Genomic DNA, 14,675 nt, shown 5'->3' with positions numbered 1-14,675 from the left:
ATTCGAATCATTTTTATGATTATACTCGATAAACTGTAATTAATTACAGAAATAGGTACGAATGTATAATTTGATTTCAAGTATAAGAAATTGTCTTAGTCATAGCTTTTTATTCCAGATATAACGTTATTTTATTCTCATTGTTTCCGTTTAGCTAATTTTGCGATTGTTTATTGTAATTTACCACAGTTTCTTATACACTAAAGTAAAAAATAACAATAACAATAATAATAGTAATAAAATTACTGGTAATCGTTTTAAGACTTTATTTCTAGTTTACCTTAATAATCAAATTGTTAACATCAAAATAAAAACATATGCAAAAAGTATTTTGAATGTCTTAAATTATATTACAATGAATGTAAGTAATTTTAAAATAGGTTTTTGTTATTGTTCTTTTTTTTCCAATTCAAAGTAAAATACAAATGGCTGTTGATCTCATTTTATATTAATAACATTTCGTTACGGATCACATGAAACGTAGTTTTTTATATTTCGTATAGACATTAATTTTTTTCTCCGTTCATTTCTATTGTTTGTTCGACATTTTTAAGAGAGCGCGAGAAAGACCGTGTTAATTTAGAACAGCTACTGGGTCTTGTTGCCTTTGACCTAGCATGAGAGCCGCCGCCCGAGTGTTTGATTAAATAATCCATCATCAATCTCCGCTGAACAATAAAAAGAGCGAGAGAGAAAAAATAGATAGAAAGGTAAGGAAATATTAAAATTCTCCTATTCATCAACTAAATATAGATTTTTGTATTATTATTATTCGTAATAAATACTACGGTAAGGCAATGGTTACGAACAGTAAGATCGCATTCGTTCGTTTCCATAGCGAAAAATTGTGTACGTGATTTTTGTGCGTTTCTTACCAAAAATGCATTCTTCTCCCTCTCACGTTTTTATGACGAGAGGCAGTAAAAACCAGCAAGGAGGTCTATTACCTGCAATTCATCGGAGACCTATGAAAACTGGACATCTTCAAAAATCGAACATCCCGTGGGACGGTGTTTGCAACTTTTACAAACCCTCTCCAGAGTAAGAAAATCTCATTGGACAATTTTATGTTGTCACTCCACGTCTACATAACGTCCAACTGCTATTACGATAATTCTAAAATATTTTATTCTAGTCATTATACTATTTTATATATATATATAAAAATATATGCGTATTAAATAAAATAATATTAATATCGTTATTCGTTATAAAAATGAGTAGTTTAGTTACTTACATTTCAATGTAAATTATTATAGGTAGGTACATATATTTTCTAAATCGATAAATTATAAACCATTCTAAATATATATAATAATTTCAACTGCATTTGAAATATATTGAATTTTGTGCTTCAAGTAAAATAAATAAAAAAATATGTATAACACATGGAATAATAATACATGAATTATTTTAAATAAGAAATTATTCCACAATATTAATGACATATCTAATTATTTATAACATATTTATAAACTAATAAGTAATTTAAGACGTTCGATTATAACCTTAATATAATGTAGGCAATGAATTTTTTTTTTTTAACTTTTAATACCTTTGCAAATTCCCTATAAGTCATTGAAAATTGTTTTATCATAATCATTTTTTAGATTACTTACAATTTTAACAACTGTGAAATATACTTCATTTTATTTTAAAAAATTCACAAATTGAGTTATTAAAAATGTACTAGTCATATAATATATACCTAGGTATAATTTGCAGATGACAATTTTTTTTTGATAATATTACATTTTCATAAAAACTGTACTGTATACTGTTGTACAGCTATAATTAAAATATTTTTTCATATAGATATTTAACTGAGTTATAACAAAACTAAAATAAAAATGTCAGTCTTATTGATTTAATTAGAAAAAATACATGGGTGTTTTATTATTTTAAAAAATATTATAATGTAACAGATAATTTTTCAACGACAAGATTGTGGGTATTATTGCTATACTTAATAAAAGTATGAATGAAACTAACCTTTAATTTTTGAATACTTCTCATATATATTTTCTTGAGCATTTTTATATACTACTTAATAATAAATTCAATAACGTAGTAAATAAATTGAAAAAGTTAAGGAATAGTTTTTATTTTAATTTTATTTAAGGTTATCATTGTTATCAGTAATGAAGTTATTACATAATATAGATTAGCTCTTTTAAAACTAAATAATTACATTGATAAGCACTGAATAGTCATGCAGGACTATGGACTTTAATATAGTTTATGGCAGTTGTACTCAAACTCAAGTCACATGAAGTATTTGATTTGGTCTAAAACGACATCAAAACTAAATTTATTGAAATATAACTTAAATCTGTTATTATTATAAATTAATGCAGTTATGGGGTGTAATTAATATTCATATTCAAATAGCTCTTTATGACTACGAAGCGTGATGAAGTGTTCGTAGGTGTGGTTGTATGCGACCCATGTATTGGAAAAGAATGAGCACCCCTGGTATGAAGTATACAATTCGATGTAACTAAGTCGATAATAACATTAAATAGTAACCGCACCTACCTATAACCATTGCATCGAACGCCATAGATAATTATTACATGATTGTGATTGTGGACCGCATATAAAATATGTAAAGTATAAATATCATCGTACGTTTTCATTGTAACTTAAAAAATAATAATTTTAAAGACCTGGAATTTTCACTTAATTCTTATATCACCATTCGTGGTGTTATTTAAAAAAAAAAATTCAGCTATTTATAGATTATTAAAAATGTCATGTCTTACCTTTTTAACGAAAGTGTCAATAAAATAATTTGATTTGAATAAAAGTATTGACATTTTAATACCAAGTTATTATTACCGGAGATTGAAAAAAAATTGAGTTAAATTTTTAAGAAAAAAATCATGAGTGTTTGAATATTACAATATTTAACAAACAAATATAAATTACGAAAATTAGCTACATTTTTATACTAAAAATTCATAAAACATTCAATTATTGTATTTAAAGCTTGAAAATTGGTTACAATATTTTTCATATTTTAGAGCGAAAAAAAATACAGGAAAGCCGCAAAAATGTTTTATAAGCCCTACAAAATGAAATGATAACAAAATCGGATATTTCCTTAAATTATATTACTAATTTAGTTGTTTTTCTATATATATTAACCCTAGCAACTCTAAAGATTAACCGAGTACTTATATTAATATTTTAAAGCATTTCAAAGTTTGGAAATATTTAAATTAAATTTATGTTGTTTATAAGCATTCGAAACATTTAATTTTTCCAAATTTTAAGATCCCTTTTTCTTTTTTTGCAAAAGTTAGAAAACTTAAAGTTCAGCCTACCTTATTAAAAAATTTGGTTTAGCCCTCTCTAAAAATATAAACTGATCCACCGTCATTTTTTCATTTAGAATCATACTTTCAAGATTAATGATATCTACATTGGTTTTAAGTTTAAAAGACCGATAGATTTAGGGCCTGCTCAAGGTATAAGCGAGCTAGGCACTTGCCTAGAGCGGCACTTTAGTAGGGGCAGTATTATCAAAATTGACTCATACATTTTTTTTTAGTTCTTTTGGTGTTTTATAAGAAAAATATTTAAATTGATTCATTAGTGAAAATCACTTACCTATACCTATACCATTAAAATATCACTGACATGAAATTGTAGAAATTTCATTATTTGGTTGATAAATAGATACAACTTTTATTTATATTTCTACTCTCTTTAAGGTATATTGTAAACAGTATTAACTGTTTCATTTAAACATTATTGTTGCAGTATCATATTAATTTTTTTAGCTTAACATACGCATTATAATATATACTTTTATATTATTTGATTTATGCTATTGTTAGTTTATACATTTTAAATAATATAATATACATTTAACCCCACATCAAAGAGTATATTTTATACATTTAATTTATTTATTAGTTCTTAATGGCTTTATAATGAATACCTATTGTATATATTTATATATATAAAAATAGATTCGTTGACATTACACCATTAATGCTATTTTAGACTATTATAATGAATCGATATAATTTTATTAATACTATGCTTGAAAAAATTATTGAGGAAGTTTCTATTATACAAAAGGTGATAACGTGAAGATATGTCAATACTTTTATTCCAATATAACTTCTCTAGATATTGTTATGAGCTATAGGTAGCTGTAAAAAGTGGTTAAGGTACTGAATGGATTATTACAATGGTAGTGTGAACATGTGTTTGATAATCGATGCATATAGTCGAATCTCGAATAATCAAATCAAATTCGATATACCTGCATCGTTGAAATACAATGATTAACAATTTCTTATAATAACCATGGTTATGAATGAAAAAAGATTGGCTGTATGGTTTTCGAATAATTACTAGATCAATTTCTTATTAAAAATGTTTGGTTTTGAAGACATAAATCATTATTTTTTATCAATTGTATTCAGAACTTTGATTATAATATTATGAAAAATTATTTGACTTGACCGTTCGTATAGAACAATAAAAACAATTCAAATTAATTGTGATAAATGTTTCATATTATATTGTTTGAGCAAGGATGAAACAAGATTAAAACTGTTACTTATATCTGAACACATTTCGATCATTTGAGTTCTGTCTGGATAAGAAAAAAATAGTTTATAAAGCAACTTTTTAAAATATAAAGTATAGGCAACTTTTTTTATTTGTAATAAAAATTTAATCTCGATAAATTAGCACATTTTAAACATTACAAATTAATATTGCATACAGCTGCGTACTATACGACCATAGGCGGATATCAAGGGGGCTTGGGGGTTTAGACCCCCCCAAATATTTTAATAGCCCCCTAAAATCGAAACTGTTAGACATTTTATTTGTTGTTTTTATAATTAATTTATAATTATCTGTTCGTTTTTTTTTTGAAAATCGTAAAATAAGAAATAATAATAAACTATTTACAGTAGCATTAACAATACTAATTACATAGTTTGGTAACTCGCGAAAGAAGTTTCAGTGCAATGAAAAAAATAAAAACTTGGCTAAGGACATTGTTGGTTCACGATAGGTTCAGCAATCTTTTAATACTATATATTGAAAAAGTTATATAGAAAAATATAAAAAGCGATGATATTTTAAGTATCTTTGCTAATGCAAATAGTTATTTGTTATTACAATAAAATATTAATTATTTTTAAATATACGTTATTTAGTGTTTTTTTAATATAATTTAAACTTATCTAAATTTTTAATGGCAATAAGTTTTACTTATGTAGCCTATGTATACGACCGGAACGATACAGACGAATGATTATAATTAATATAATTAGCGTTAAAAGCTAACAATATAAAATGAAAATGTGTGACTTCGCAAACGTTTCACAGTCGATGGTGACTCTCACGGACCACGGTATAAATATGATATTATAACATTATAGACATATATAACCCCTACCCCAATTTATAAAATCACAGTTAATAAATAAATAGGTAATAATAAAAATAATTATTACCTAAATATAACAAGCTCTTCACATAAATAATCTTTACCTACGCTCTTGATGAATGTTATGATTACTCTGCGGTAGGTCCGATCCGTCAACAACAGAACTACACGAAAAATATAATAATATAATTAGACGCGGTGTATTAATAGGAATGTTGTTTATTTTTTTGATATTCATAAATGTGTATAATTAATGCATAATTTATAAAATAACAGAGTTATGTTTGTGTATTAGATTACAGACGGACTTCTCCTTTGTGTGTGTGAAATTGTGACGGGTTTACCGGGAGTAAAAGGGATTAGTACATAACCAGCACTGCACATACCTTATATTAAACGCCTTGGATTTTTTTATAATGATTTTTTAGGCACATTAAATCGATTGCGGAGAATAATGAATTGCGATGTACATATAAACGACGGATATAGCACCATTGTGCATTGTATCTGTCTACTATACGTAAGCGTTAAATTTCACGAAATTGCTTTCATATGATTTTGTACATTGATTTATATTTCCGTATGCTAGAAAAACGTGTTGTTTTGAGCGTGGCGCTTCGAAACGGAAAAACAGATATGCACCGATGAAAAACACGTTTTATTTTCGAATCATTTGGGCTGTATTAAGATAAACTTTTATCTGTCGTAGATATACATCAGTGGCGTAGGTAATAATAGGGATTAGGAGTTGAAACTCTCCCCGTTGACGAAATCCCAGTTGGATAATGAATACGTAATAACAAAAATAATTATTATTTAATTATAACAAACCAAACCACCATAAATAATCTTTACCTAAGCCCATCGTCCTTGTATGTAATATGTGCGCGCGTGTACATCGATACAACGGTTATTCTCAATCGTTAAAACCGTTTTCTTTTACTGTCCGGAAGTGATATTGATTTGGATTCGCACAATCAACGTCTAACAAGAGAAAATGTCTATGCTCCGATGGCACGAGTACCAGGGTGAGGAAACTTACTCGTGTACGGAGTGTGGCGCAATACAACCGCGAAAACCGAATACGAAATCAAACGGAACGATGGACCTTCGAAAGCATTGAAATGCTGTGTTGGAAAAAGATGCTGTGAGTGCTTTGGACGGAACACCGGGCCAACGAAATCGTGCTCGGTGTAACAGACGAACGCAAAGATAAACTCGAAACCAACAAAGGAAGCCGATGGAACACGTTTGGTCGCATGTCGAGGCACGAGCGCGAACTAATTTATAGAAGGGAAAATTGGAGGCGACAGAGACCGAAGAGACGTCCAAGGTTAGGTTAAGCTAACTTCGTTCATCCCTAACAAATGATCTTCGATGCTGCTCTATCCGAGCCACGGTAGCCTGAAGAGGTTAGCTGGAAACGGGGATGAGTGGAGAGCGCAATCCGACTGCAAAACCAACCGCAAGGAGAAGGACTACTACCTGTTCACCGCAACGTTTGAATACGCTTCGGGAATGACGTTGCGGACTCCAACACGGGATGCGGGAGCACGTGCGTTGTGGGTGTACATTTGCGACAACGTTCATCGCAGTCGAAAACAATCGTCCACTGTATCGCATTGCACGCGCAATGACCCGACCGCGAATGATCTAGGAATTTTGATGCCCTCAGGTAAAATAATCATGGAAAAATGTGACGTATTACGTTAATTATTATTTTTTTTCAAAATATTACATTTTGCTTGCATTTATTGTTGAAAGTACGATTAAGTCATAAGAACGAAAAATAGGTCCATAAATATCCGAGGCCTAATCTGGTCTCGACGAAGGCTGGTGCCTATCCTGCTTGATGGTAAATACGAATCTGTCCTCCCCCCTCCTAATCCTTTGGGGACGTCACCGTATTGTTTCGCGGCGTTTAGGTTCGGCGCGCGCGGCATCTGACGGCGATGGCATCGCGTACGTACGTCGTCACGTGCGCGACCGGTACGCGCTCGCGACGCCGGGCCGCCGTCACGTCCGACGTGAACACGTTTGGCCGAGCCGCAGTAGGTACGTGCGGACTGCATACGCACCGACGGCCACGGCGGCGTGACGCGCGCGTCCTCCCCCTAATGCGGACGCGAACGAAACCGACCGGGACTGAATCACGTGTCGTCGTCTGCGATAACTCACCTCTTTTTCGCGCGCGTATACGCACACCGACGCGGTATTCGCGAGAGGCTTATGGACGGGAAAATTGATTTTTATTCCTTTGCTTTTTTGTTCGGGCGCACGTAGTTTTCGCACTTTTTTTCGCGCACGTTCTATCGCGGGACGAGTGGGAAGGATGGACGACGGGATGAGAATCGAAATTATGACCCGTAAATTCTTTTCGGCGATCGATACCCTACAGCCGTCTGCATTGTCACGTGTACGCCAAACCGTCAGTCGCGGCGACCAAACGAAAACAACAACAATAATAATAATTAGGTATCGTTATTATTTACGTAACGATAATTTACAAATATTATTACAACTATTGCATTTTACACGCGTTCAAACACGAACTCTACGAGCGTACGTTTCAGGTCAGATTTTACGAGCCGCAAACCGTTACGGGCTTAACGTGTAGTAACAACTGTTGAACGGTAAAGATCACTGTTGTTATGCGATCGTTTGTGATTGAAATAGGAGTCTAAGCATTATAGTTTTTTTTTTTGATCTATGAATATTTTTAGCGTCTTCGATAGCTGTCCAAAAGGATTTTTCTAAAGATTATACGAGTTGAAATTGATTTTTTTTATTAAATTATAAGTATAAAAAAAATGTCTTAAACACAATAAAGATAAGTCTAAGGGCATACTAGTAGGTATTAACTGGTCATTTTTCTAGTCGCGTTACCGCGTTACGTGGTGTGCAAAGTGATCGATTTTTTATAACAAATTCATATTACAAATAATCACAAATAATGATTTAAAATAAAATAGTTGTTATCCTTTAAGAAAAATGTTCAAGATTATTGCAATATAATTTTCCTTACATTATATGATAATTTTAATTAATTTTCTCTTATTACACGTCATCATATACGCCATCGTAATATATAATGTATAAGGCATACAATATTAAGTGACATGCCAACAAAGACATATATTAATATAATGTAATAAAATATTTTTCGCCGGTAAAATGTGCAAAATGAACACTAGTAATTTTAAATCTTTGCAGTACTCGTGTATAATATTATTATCATTGTCTTCGACATCTTATTAAACATTTTAAACGATAAAAATTAAGTAACTTATAAAAATAATTCTTTAGTATAAAATAATAATTCACACTTTAAAAAATTCATGATTTGTTTTATAAATAATAATTGCATAGACATACAGCTGTTAAATAAATCATCGGGCTTAATTATTTTGATTACCATATAAACTATAAGAGATTAAAAATGTATAATAAGTTTAAAATAAAGCTCTTACAGCACGTGTTAATAATATGAAAAAAAAAATCTTTCCACAAATTACAATTGTTGAGCAAAAGAAAAGGGAGAAGAATAACACTCGTAAAAATGAACTTTATGGTGGGTACATTTTTAATCAGCCGTTTCGAAGTCGTTAGTAGTCTCTCCATAGGGAGTAGAAATCGTTGGGTTAAAAAGGGGTTTTCTTGTTACTGTCAACTCGATTTCAACTTTGAAACTTATGTCGTTTCACGTTTCGATGATTATAAATAAATATTACGAAGTTATAAAATTTAAATATTGTTAAAACAAACGATTAAATTATTGTGTTGGTTGAATTCCTTGTTTACACAACCGACATATAATACCAGTTATATGTAGTGTAATAAAGGCGTGGTGAATTAGACATAACTCGTCACAAAAATGGATAGACTTATTTATATTTATGTATTTGATTTCTAAATGAAAAATGTTGCTATAAAAACGAGAAATGCATTTTTGGCTTCAAGCCGTGTACATAAAAAAAAAACCACTGTAAATGTATAAAAATTCATACATTTTAGAATATTAAGAGTAGGTACATATATGTAATGTAATGTATATGTATCTACTCTTGTATATAGTATGTATATTATACAAATATAAAATTGAACATAGATGTATAAGTTTCTAAATTATATCTTGATTTAACAATTGTTGATATGAAAAACTTTTACTTGACGTTTTCGAAGTAAAACAGACAATTGATTAAGTTATAAACTATACTATGTACACAATTAATAGTATATAATATTGTATATCGATGAATATGTATTTGAATCGAATATAATATACCATTTACTATACTGTTTTATAGTCTAGAATGTACTTGTATAACTTGTATATAATATGTAAAAATATATATAAAAACATTAATGTTAAAATTAATTAAAATTGGATTTATTTGGAGAATATGATATGGAAAAAATAAGTCATTTGGTCAAACTATTTGGATATCCGATACAGGGTCTCATTCACTGGTCTCAGGTAATGGGTTGGTCGTTAAAGAAAAAAATACGACTTGTTTGGAGTACGAAAAAGGGGAATTTACGAGTGTTTTCAGCCACACAACTATAAAACCAGAAAATAAAGGCATTTGGTCAGCAAAGCAACAGTGGAAATCCCATAGGAATATAATGTGTACGGATCGTGCAGACGGAAATGAGCTGCTAAGATACGGGTGCGGCCGATACGATCACAATCGTTCCGGCGACGGTGTTCTCGCTGCGGGGCCGAAAGATGGCGTAAATGCACGTGTGTACAATCAATAGGCGATAATAAATAGCAATTCAAGAAATTAAATAGAAAATACCAAGAGTCTTTAAACCCTTATTTTAAAACGGAAAGCTAACAGTATTGTTCGGATAGAAAACAATGTTGTTCTCCCACTGCACTATTGCAAGGGTAGTTAAAATCTTAAAAGACAAACAGGTTTTTCCGACGAATTTAAGATTAAGAGCTAGAGATAGTGAAAAATCATAACTCGTATCACAAAAGCTAAACCTAAAACGATAACGTGTTACTATTTCAGTAACCTTTTATGGTTAATGGGTGAAATTATCATGATATGAATATTTTGACTTTATTTAAATATTATTTCTATTGCTACGAAAAAAATCAGATGTACACGGATCACAATAATAAAATTTAATTTAATTTAAAATGATTTATAAGAATAGAATATATTAGTTGTATCGGTATAGAATTGGCAATCGACATAACGATGAGTAATACATTTTTTTTTTTTTGTACGTATAAGAAATAATTTTTATAATATTTCTAATTTTATACTCGGGGTCACCTGTAAAGAATAAAATAGAAGCATACATACTCGTAAAAAGATTCGAAACGAAACCGTGAGACATTTCGACGATTCAAAAATAACATAACAAAACAAAACCATCATACCGTATTTATGTCATTGGTTATGTGGCGCGTCCCTGGAATTCACCCGTTCTGCATCATCAGAGATTATACGTAGACATATATATATATATATATATATATATATATATATATATATATATATATATACCATTACTCGATGTATATTAAACACATTATTATTCGTACATCATCGTATATCTATATTTTACGGCCATACACACGGGAGGGGAGGGACTCGATAATAGTTATGGTTATTGTAAACGATTGGATTTATGAAAGGAATCTCAAAAATAAAAAAATAAAAATAAATACCTAGGTGTAGTTTCAATGAATATACAGAGCTGGGTGGTTACGTACAACAAACAAATGCGCCAAGTCATTCCGAGACATTTAACAGAAGTCGATCGGTGATCGCGGGTAGTAGAATCAGTGTATACCGTATTATTGTCGGGACCGTGAAACGTGCGTATACACACGGTAGTCGTTAGATGGGCGCTAATGAAAAGTACATGGTCGTTCGGAGGCCACCCGCATCCAATTAACGTTAACAATGACAACCATCGTCATCTCTGAGGACTCCGGACGGAAAAGAGCGCGCGTCTTTGGGATTTTGGATGTCCCGCGGGGGAAATTTAAACCTTTGCAAAACGACGTCAACGCGTCACCATCAACCGCCGGACGATGTTCACTGAACATCACTAACCGTAAACATTTTACGTTGGCGTATTACGCCTGATTTCAGTTGCATATTATGCGAACGATAATGTTAAACAGTATGTTAGGTAAGTATTTTCAATAATGAATATATATATATATATAATATATTCTTTAACCCTCAAGTTACTCAAGCATATCTTGTCGGGTAAATGGTTCATTTTAAATACATAAAATCAAAATGTTGATCTAACCTTAGCTTTCGTGAAAGGTTATCCAATGGAAAATAATTAAAGCAAAGTTCTGCAATCGAAAATTAAAATTGCTGATTTCCCATCCCTTTTTATTTTAAAAATCTAGTAGTTTCAATATTTAAACGAAAAAATATGCAATTTTTAAGTGTCAAAAAAATAAAAAATAAATGATGTACCTACGGGTACTTTTTATTTTATTTTTGCAGTTTATAATATATTTCTAATACCCTTGATATAATTATTATTACTCATTAGGTACATAAGTACTGGATAAGTTATACCTTACATTTAAAGTTTCATTAAATAAAACAAATAGAAATCAAAGGAAAAATATTTAATTAGTAGTTAATTATGAAAAAAGAATCGTTGAAAATCAATACTAAATTTTTTTATATTTTGATTTCGATATTTTTTGACAAATATTGAAAATATTAAATTACATAAAATAGTAATAAAAATAACAAAATAAAAGTTAAATTTGATAACCCATAAAATTAAAAAATAAATTTATATTAAACTATTATAATTTGAAATTATTGTTCATTATCGTATTTGTAAATTTTTTTATGAAATGGTGGAGTTCTAACATATTCGAGCCAATGTTATTATTTTGTATTAGGTATATAGAATCAGATATATAGGATAAACAAAATATACGAGATAAATCCATGCCACAGCAGTAGAAAAAAAGTATATAATATACAACTATACATTTATTTTTTATAGAATTTATATGAAGAATTCTTAATGTTTTCATTGGCACTACTGCGTAGGTACTATTATGAGTAAGTATAAAATATAGATATTAGATGACTATCAATAAACAATTCATTATTGTAATAATATTATACTCTTAAACCTGTTTCAAACGAACTGTTACAGCAGAACTATGTTGTTAACGGAAGATCGGAAATTTCTACATTGCAACTTGCAGGTATTCATACTCGTAGAAATTAGTATTTACAGCAGTACTTCGTTGACGTATTATGCTTATCAAAAAACGAAATTATTACGAAATTAACATGATGACTATAATGATTTTGGATTTTTATTCTTCAAATGTGAGTTTTATTTATAATATGTAATCCATTGCAAGAATCCTTCACATTTTTTCAGGTTTAAGTTATACAAAGATAAATAGTAATAATATTAATTTTATAAATCATAACTAGGCGTAAATATTAAATTATAAGATTATAAAAAATACTCCAGATAAGAAATGTTATTATTATTATATTTTATTTTTAATAGTATTATTAAAAAAATTTGATAATTTTTAATTTAATTTTTATTTTTGACGTTATTTTATTTATTGATTAATAGTAATTAGCTTATAGAACTTTGTTTGTCTTTTTTACAAGAATTGTGAATTTTTAACAAATTTTGTACGTTAGGGTGGCCACAAGCAAATTTTACTGCGTGTAAAAACGGTATAAATAAATAAATTCATGCTAATTCAACAAACTGGGATTTTGCATTTTTTATTTGCTTGAAAGTTTTGTTTCAGTATTGCGTAATTTAGCTTTTACTAATTTTAATTATCATTGTCTCTGATTAGTTAATTTCGATTGGTTAATTGTTAAAATGATATATGAGTATAATATATTATCAATATGGACCATGAAATAGTAATATATATATATATATATAAATTAAAACTATTTTATAACATCTTAATACTACCGGAAAAAAGCATGTAAATACATTTACACGAATAAAACTGAGAAATGGTTCAAAGATATTCGCGGTTCGCTGTGAACCATAAGTGAACGACCTTTATGATATGGGAAAATAAAAACCGTTAATTGTTGGAAAGTTTTTGAATTTTTTTTCAGTTAAAATCTTACACGTCCGTTATGATTATATGTGTATTTTACATTTAAGAGCAATCGCGCAACTATAAGTCTCGACATTCGAGGGATTATTGCAAAATCACACCATATTATGTAAAAAAACGATTATTCGATTTTTTTAGAACAGCTATGACCAATATTAGGCGGCTGAATCCTCAAAGTTCCAACGGGATGGGCTATGCAACCAGGAGTGGACATCATTAGAGTCTGTGAGCATGAATACTACACTATATATTGATAGATGAATTATATTTGATTTCGGTGCACCGAGAGAAACGGGCTAGTGGAAGATATAAGATATAATATAATAGCGTGTAGATATAATTTTCAGTCGCCAAGGTTTAAATCCTGAAAAGTATATCATCATACACCGCACTAAGTTATTTTTCTTTTTTATTGAATTCACGCGAATCAGACGACGTGTGTTAGAACCATCACGTCAGACCTTTGCTGACGGGTGCGAACGGAAGAAAAATCAAATGAAACAAGCAACTGACCCGGGTTCGACGAGCGGTTGGTTCTGTTTGGCGAACGGCATGCACAGGTCGGCGGGTACGAACCACGAAGGGCTGAACGTGGCCGCAGTGGTGCCGCCACCGCCGGGCACACCGGCCGCATGGTGATGGTGTCCCACGTTGGCGGCCGGGTGCCGTTGGAACGACGCTGACGCGTAGTCCATGGCCATCGCCTGGTACGGCAGCATGATGTGCGGGAAATCCAGCGTTCGAACACGTGGTGTCTCAGCAGCAGCGACGACGCATCGCGGGCGCGCGCGACGTGAACTATATCGCGCGTACGGTGCGTGTTGTTATTGTCCGCGGGTGGCTGTTGTACGTGATCACGTCGCGAAATAATAACAGCACGACGAGCGGCGTGCGCGTGACCCGGGCCTCGGACACGTATATGGGGGTTACGTACGACGCGGCGTTAAATGACGTCGAATAATAACAACGATAATAACAAAACGATGCGATTACGCGAATCAGGATCGAATCAGGAGCCTTTCGTCGGGCGTCCACCGGTGATTTTCATATCGCGCTCGCACACCGCGTCCTGCACCAAGAGCGGACGACGCACTCGCGACGGGATCACACTACTAATGCAGAAGCACGTAC

At 31.1% G+C, this 14,675-nt stretch overlaps 1 protein-coding gene across 3 annotated transcripts in view; it reads right to left on the bottom strand.

The window, feature by feature from the left end:
• LOC112692584 (protein trachealess) overlaps nt 1-14,675 on the bottom strand; it is a 136,209-nt gene that overhangs the window by 24,215 nt on the left and 97,319 nt on the right. Inside the window, exon 1 of one of the 3 annotated variants that reach the window (XM_025567305.1) lies at nt 1,993-2,015. The exons of 1 other annotated variant lie outside the window; for it this stretch is intronic. Coding sequence is in view for 1 of the 2 variants with exons in the window: in XM_025567304.1 (XP_025423089.1) it covers nt 948-982 (35 nt within the window). In the remaining variant the exon portion in view is untranslated. Of the gene's footprint in view, nt 1-947; nt 1,046-1,992; nt 2,016-14,675 lie in introns of those variants that run through there. One more of the 3 variants, XM_025567304.1, reaches the window with a different exon arrangement.

The sequence above is a fragment of the Sipha flava genome, unplaced genomic scaffold (assembly GCF_003268045.1).
Source record: "Sipha flava isolate LNK unplaced genomic scaffold, YSA_version1 75_pilon_pilon, whole genome shotgun sequence".
Taxonomy (NCBI): Eukaryota; Metazoa; Arthropoda; class Insecta; order Hemiptera; family Aphididae; genus Sipha; species Sipha flava.
This window is presented reverse-complemented; position numbering and strand designations above follow the sequence as displayed.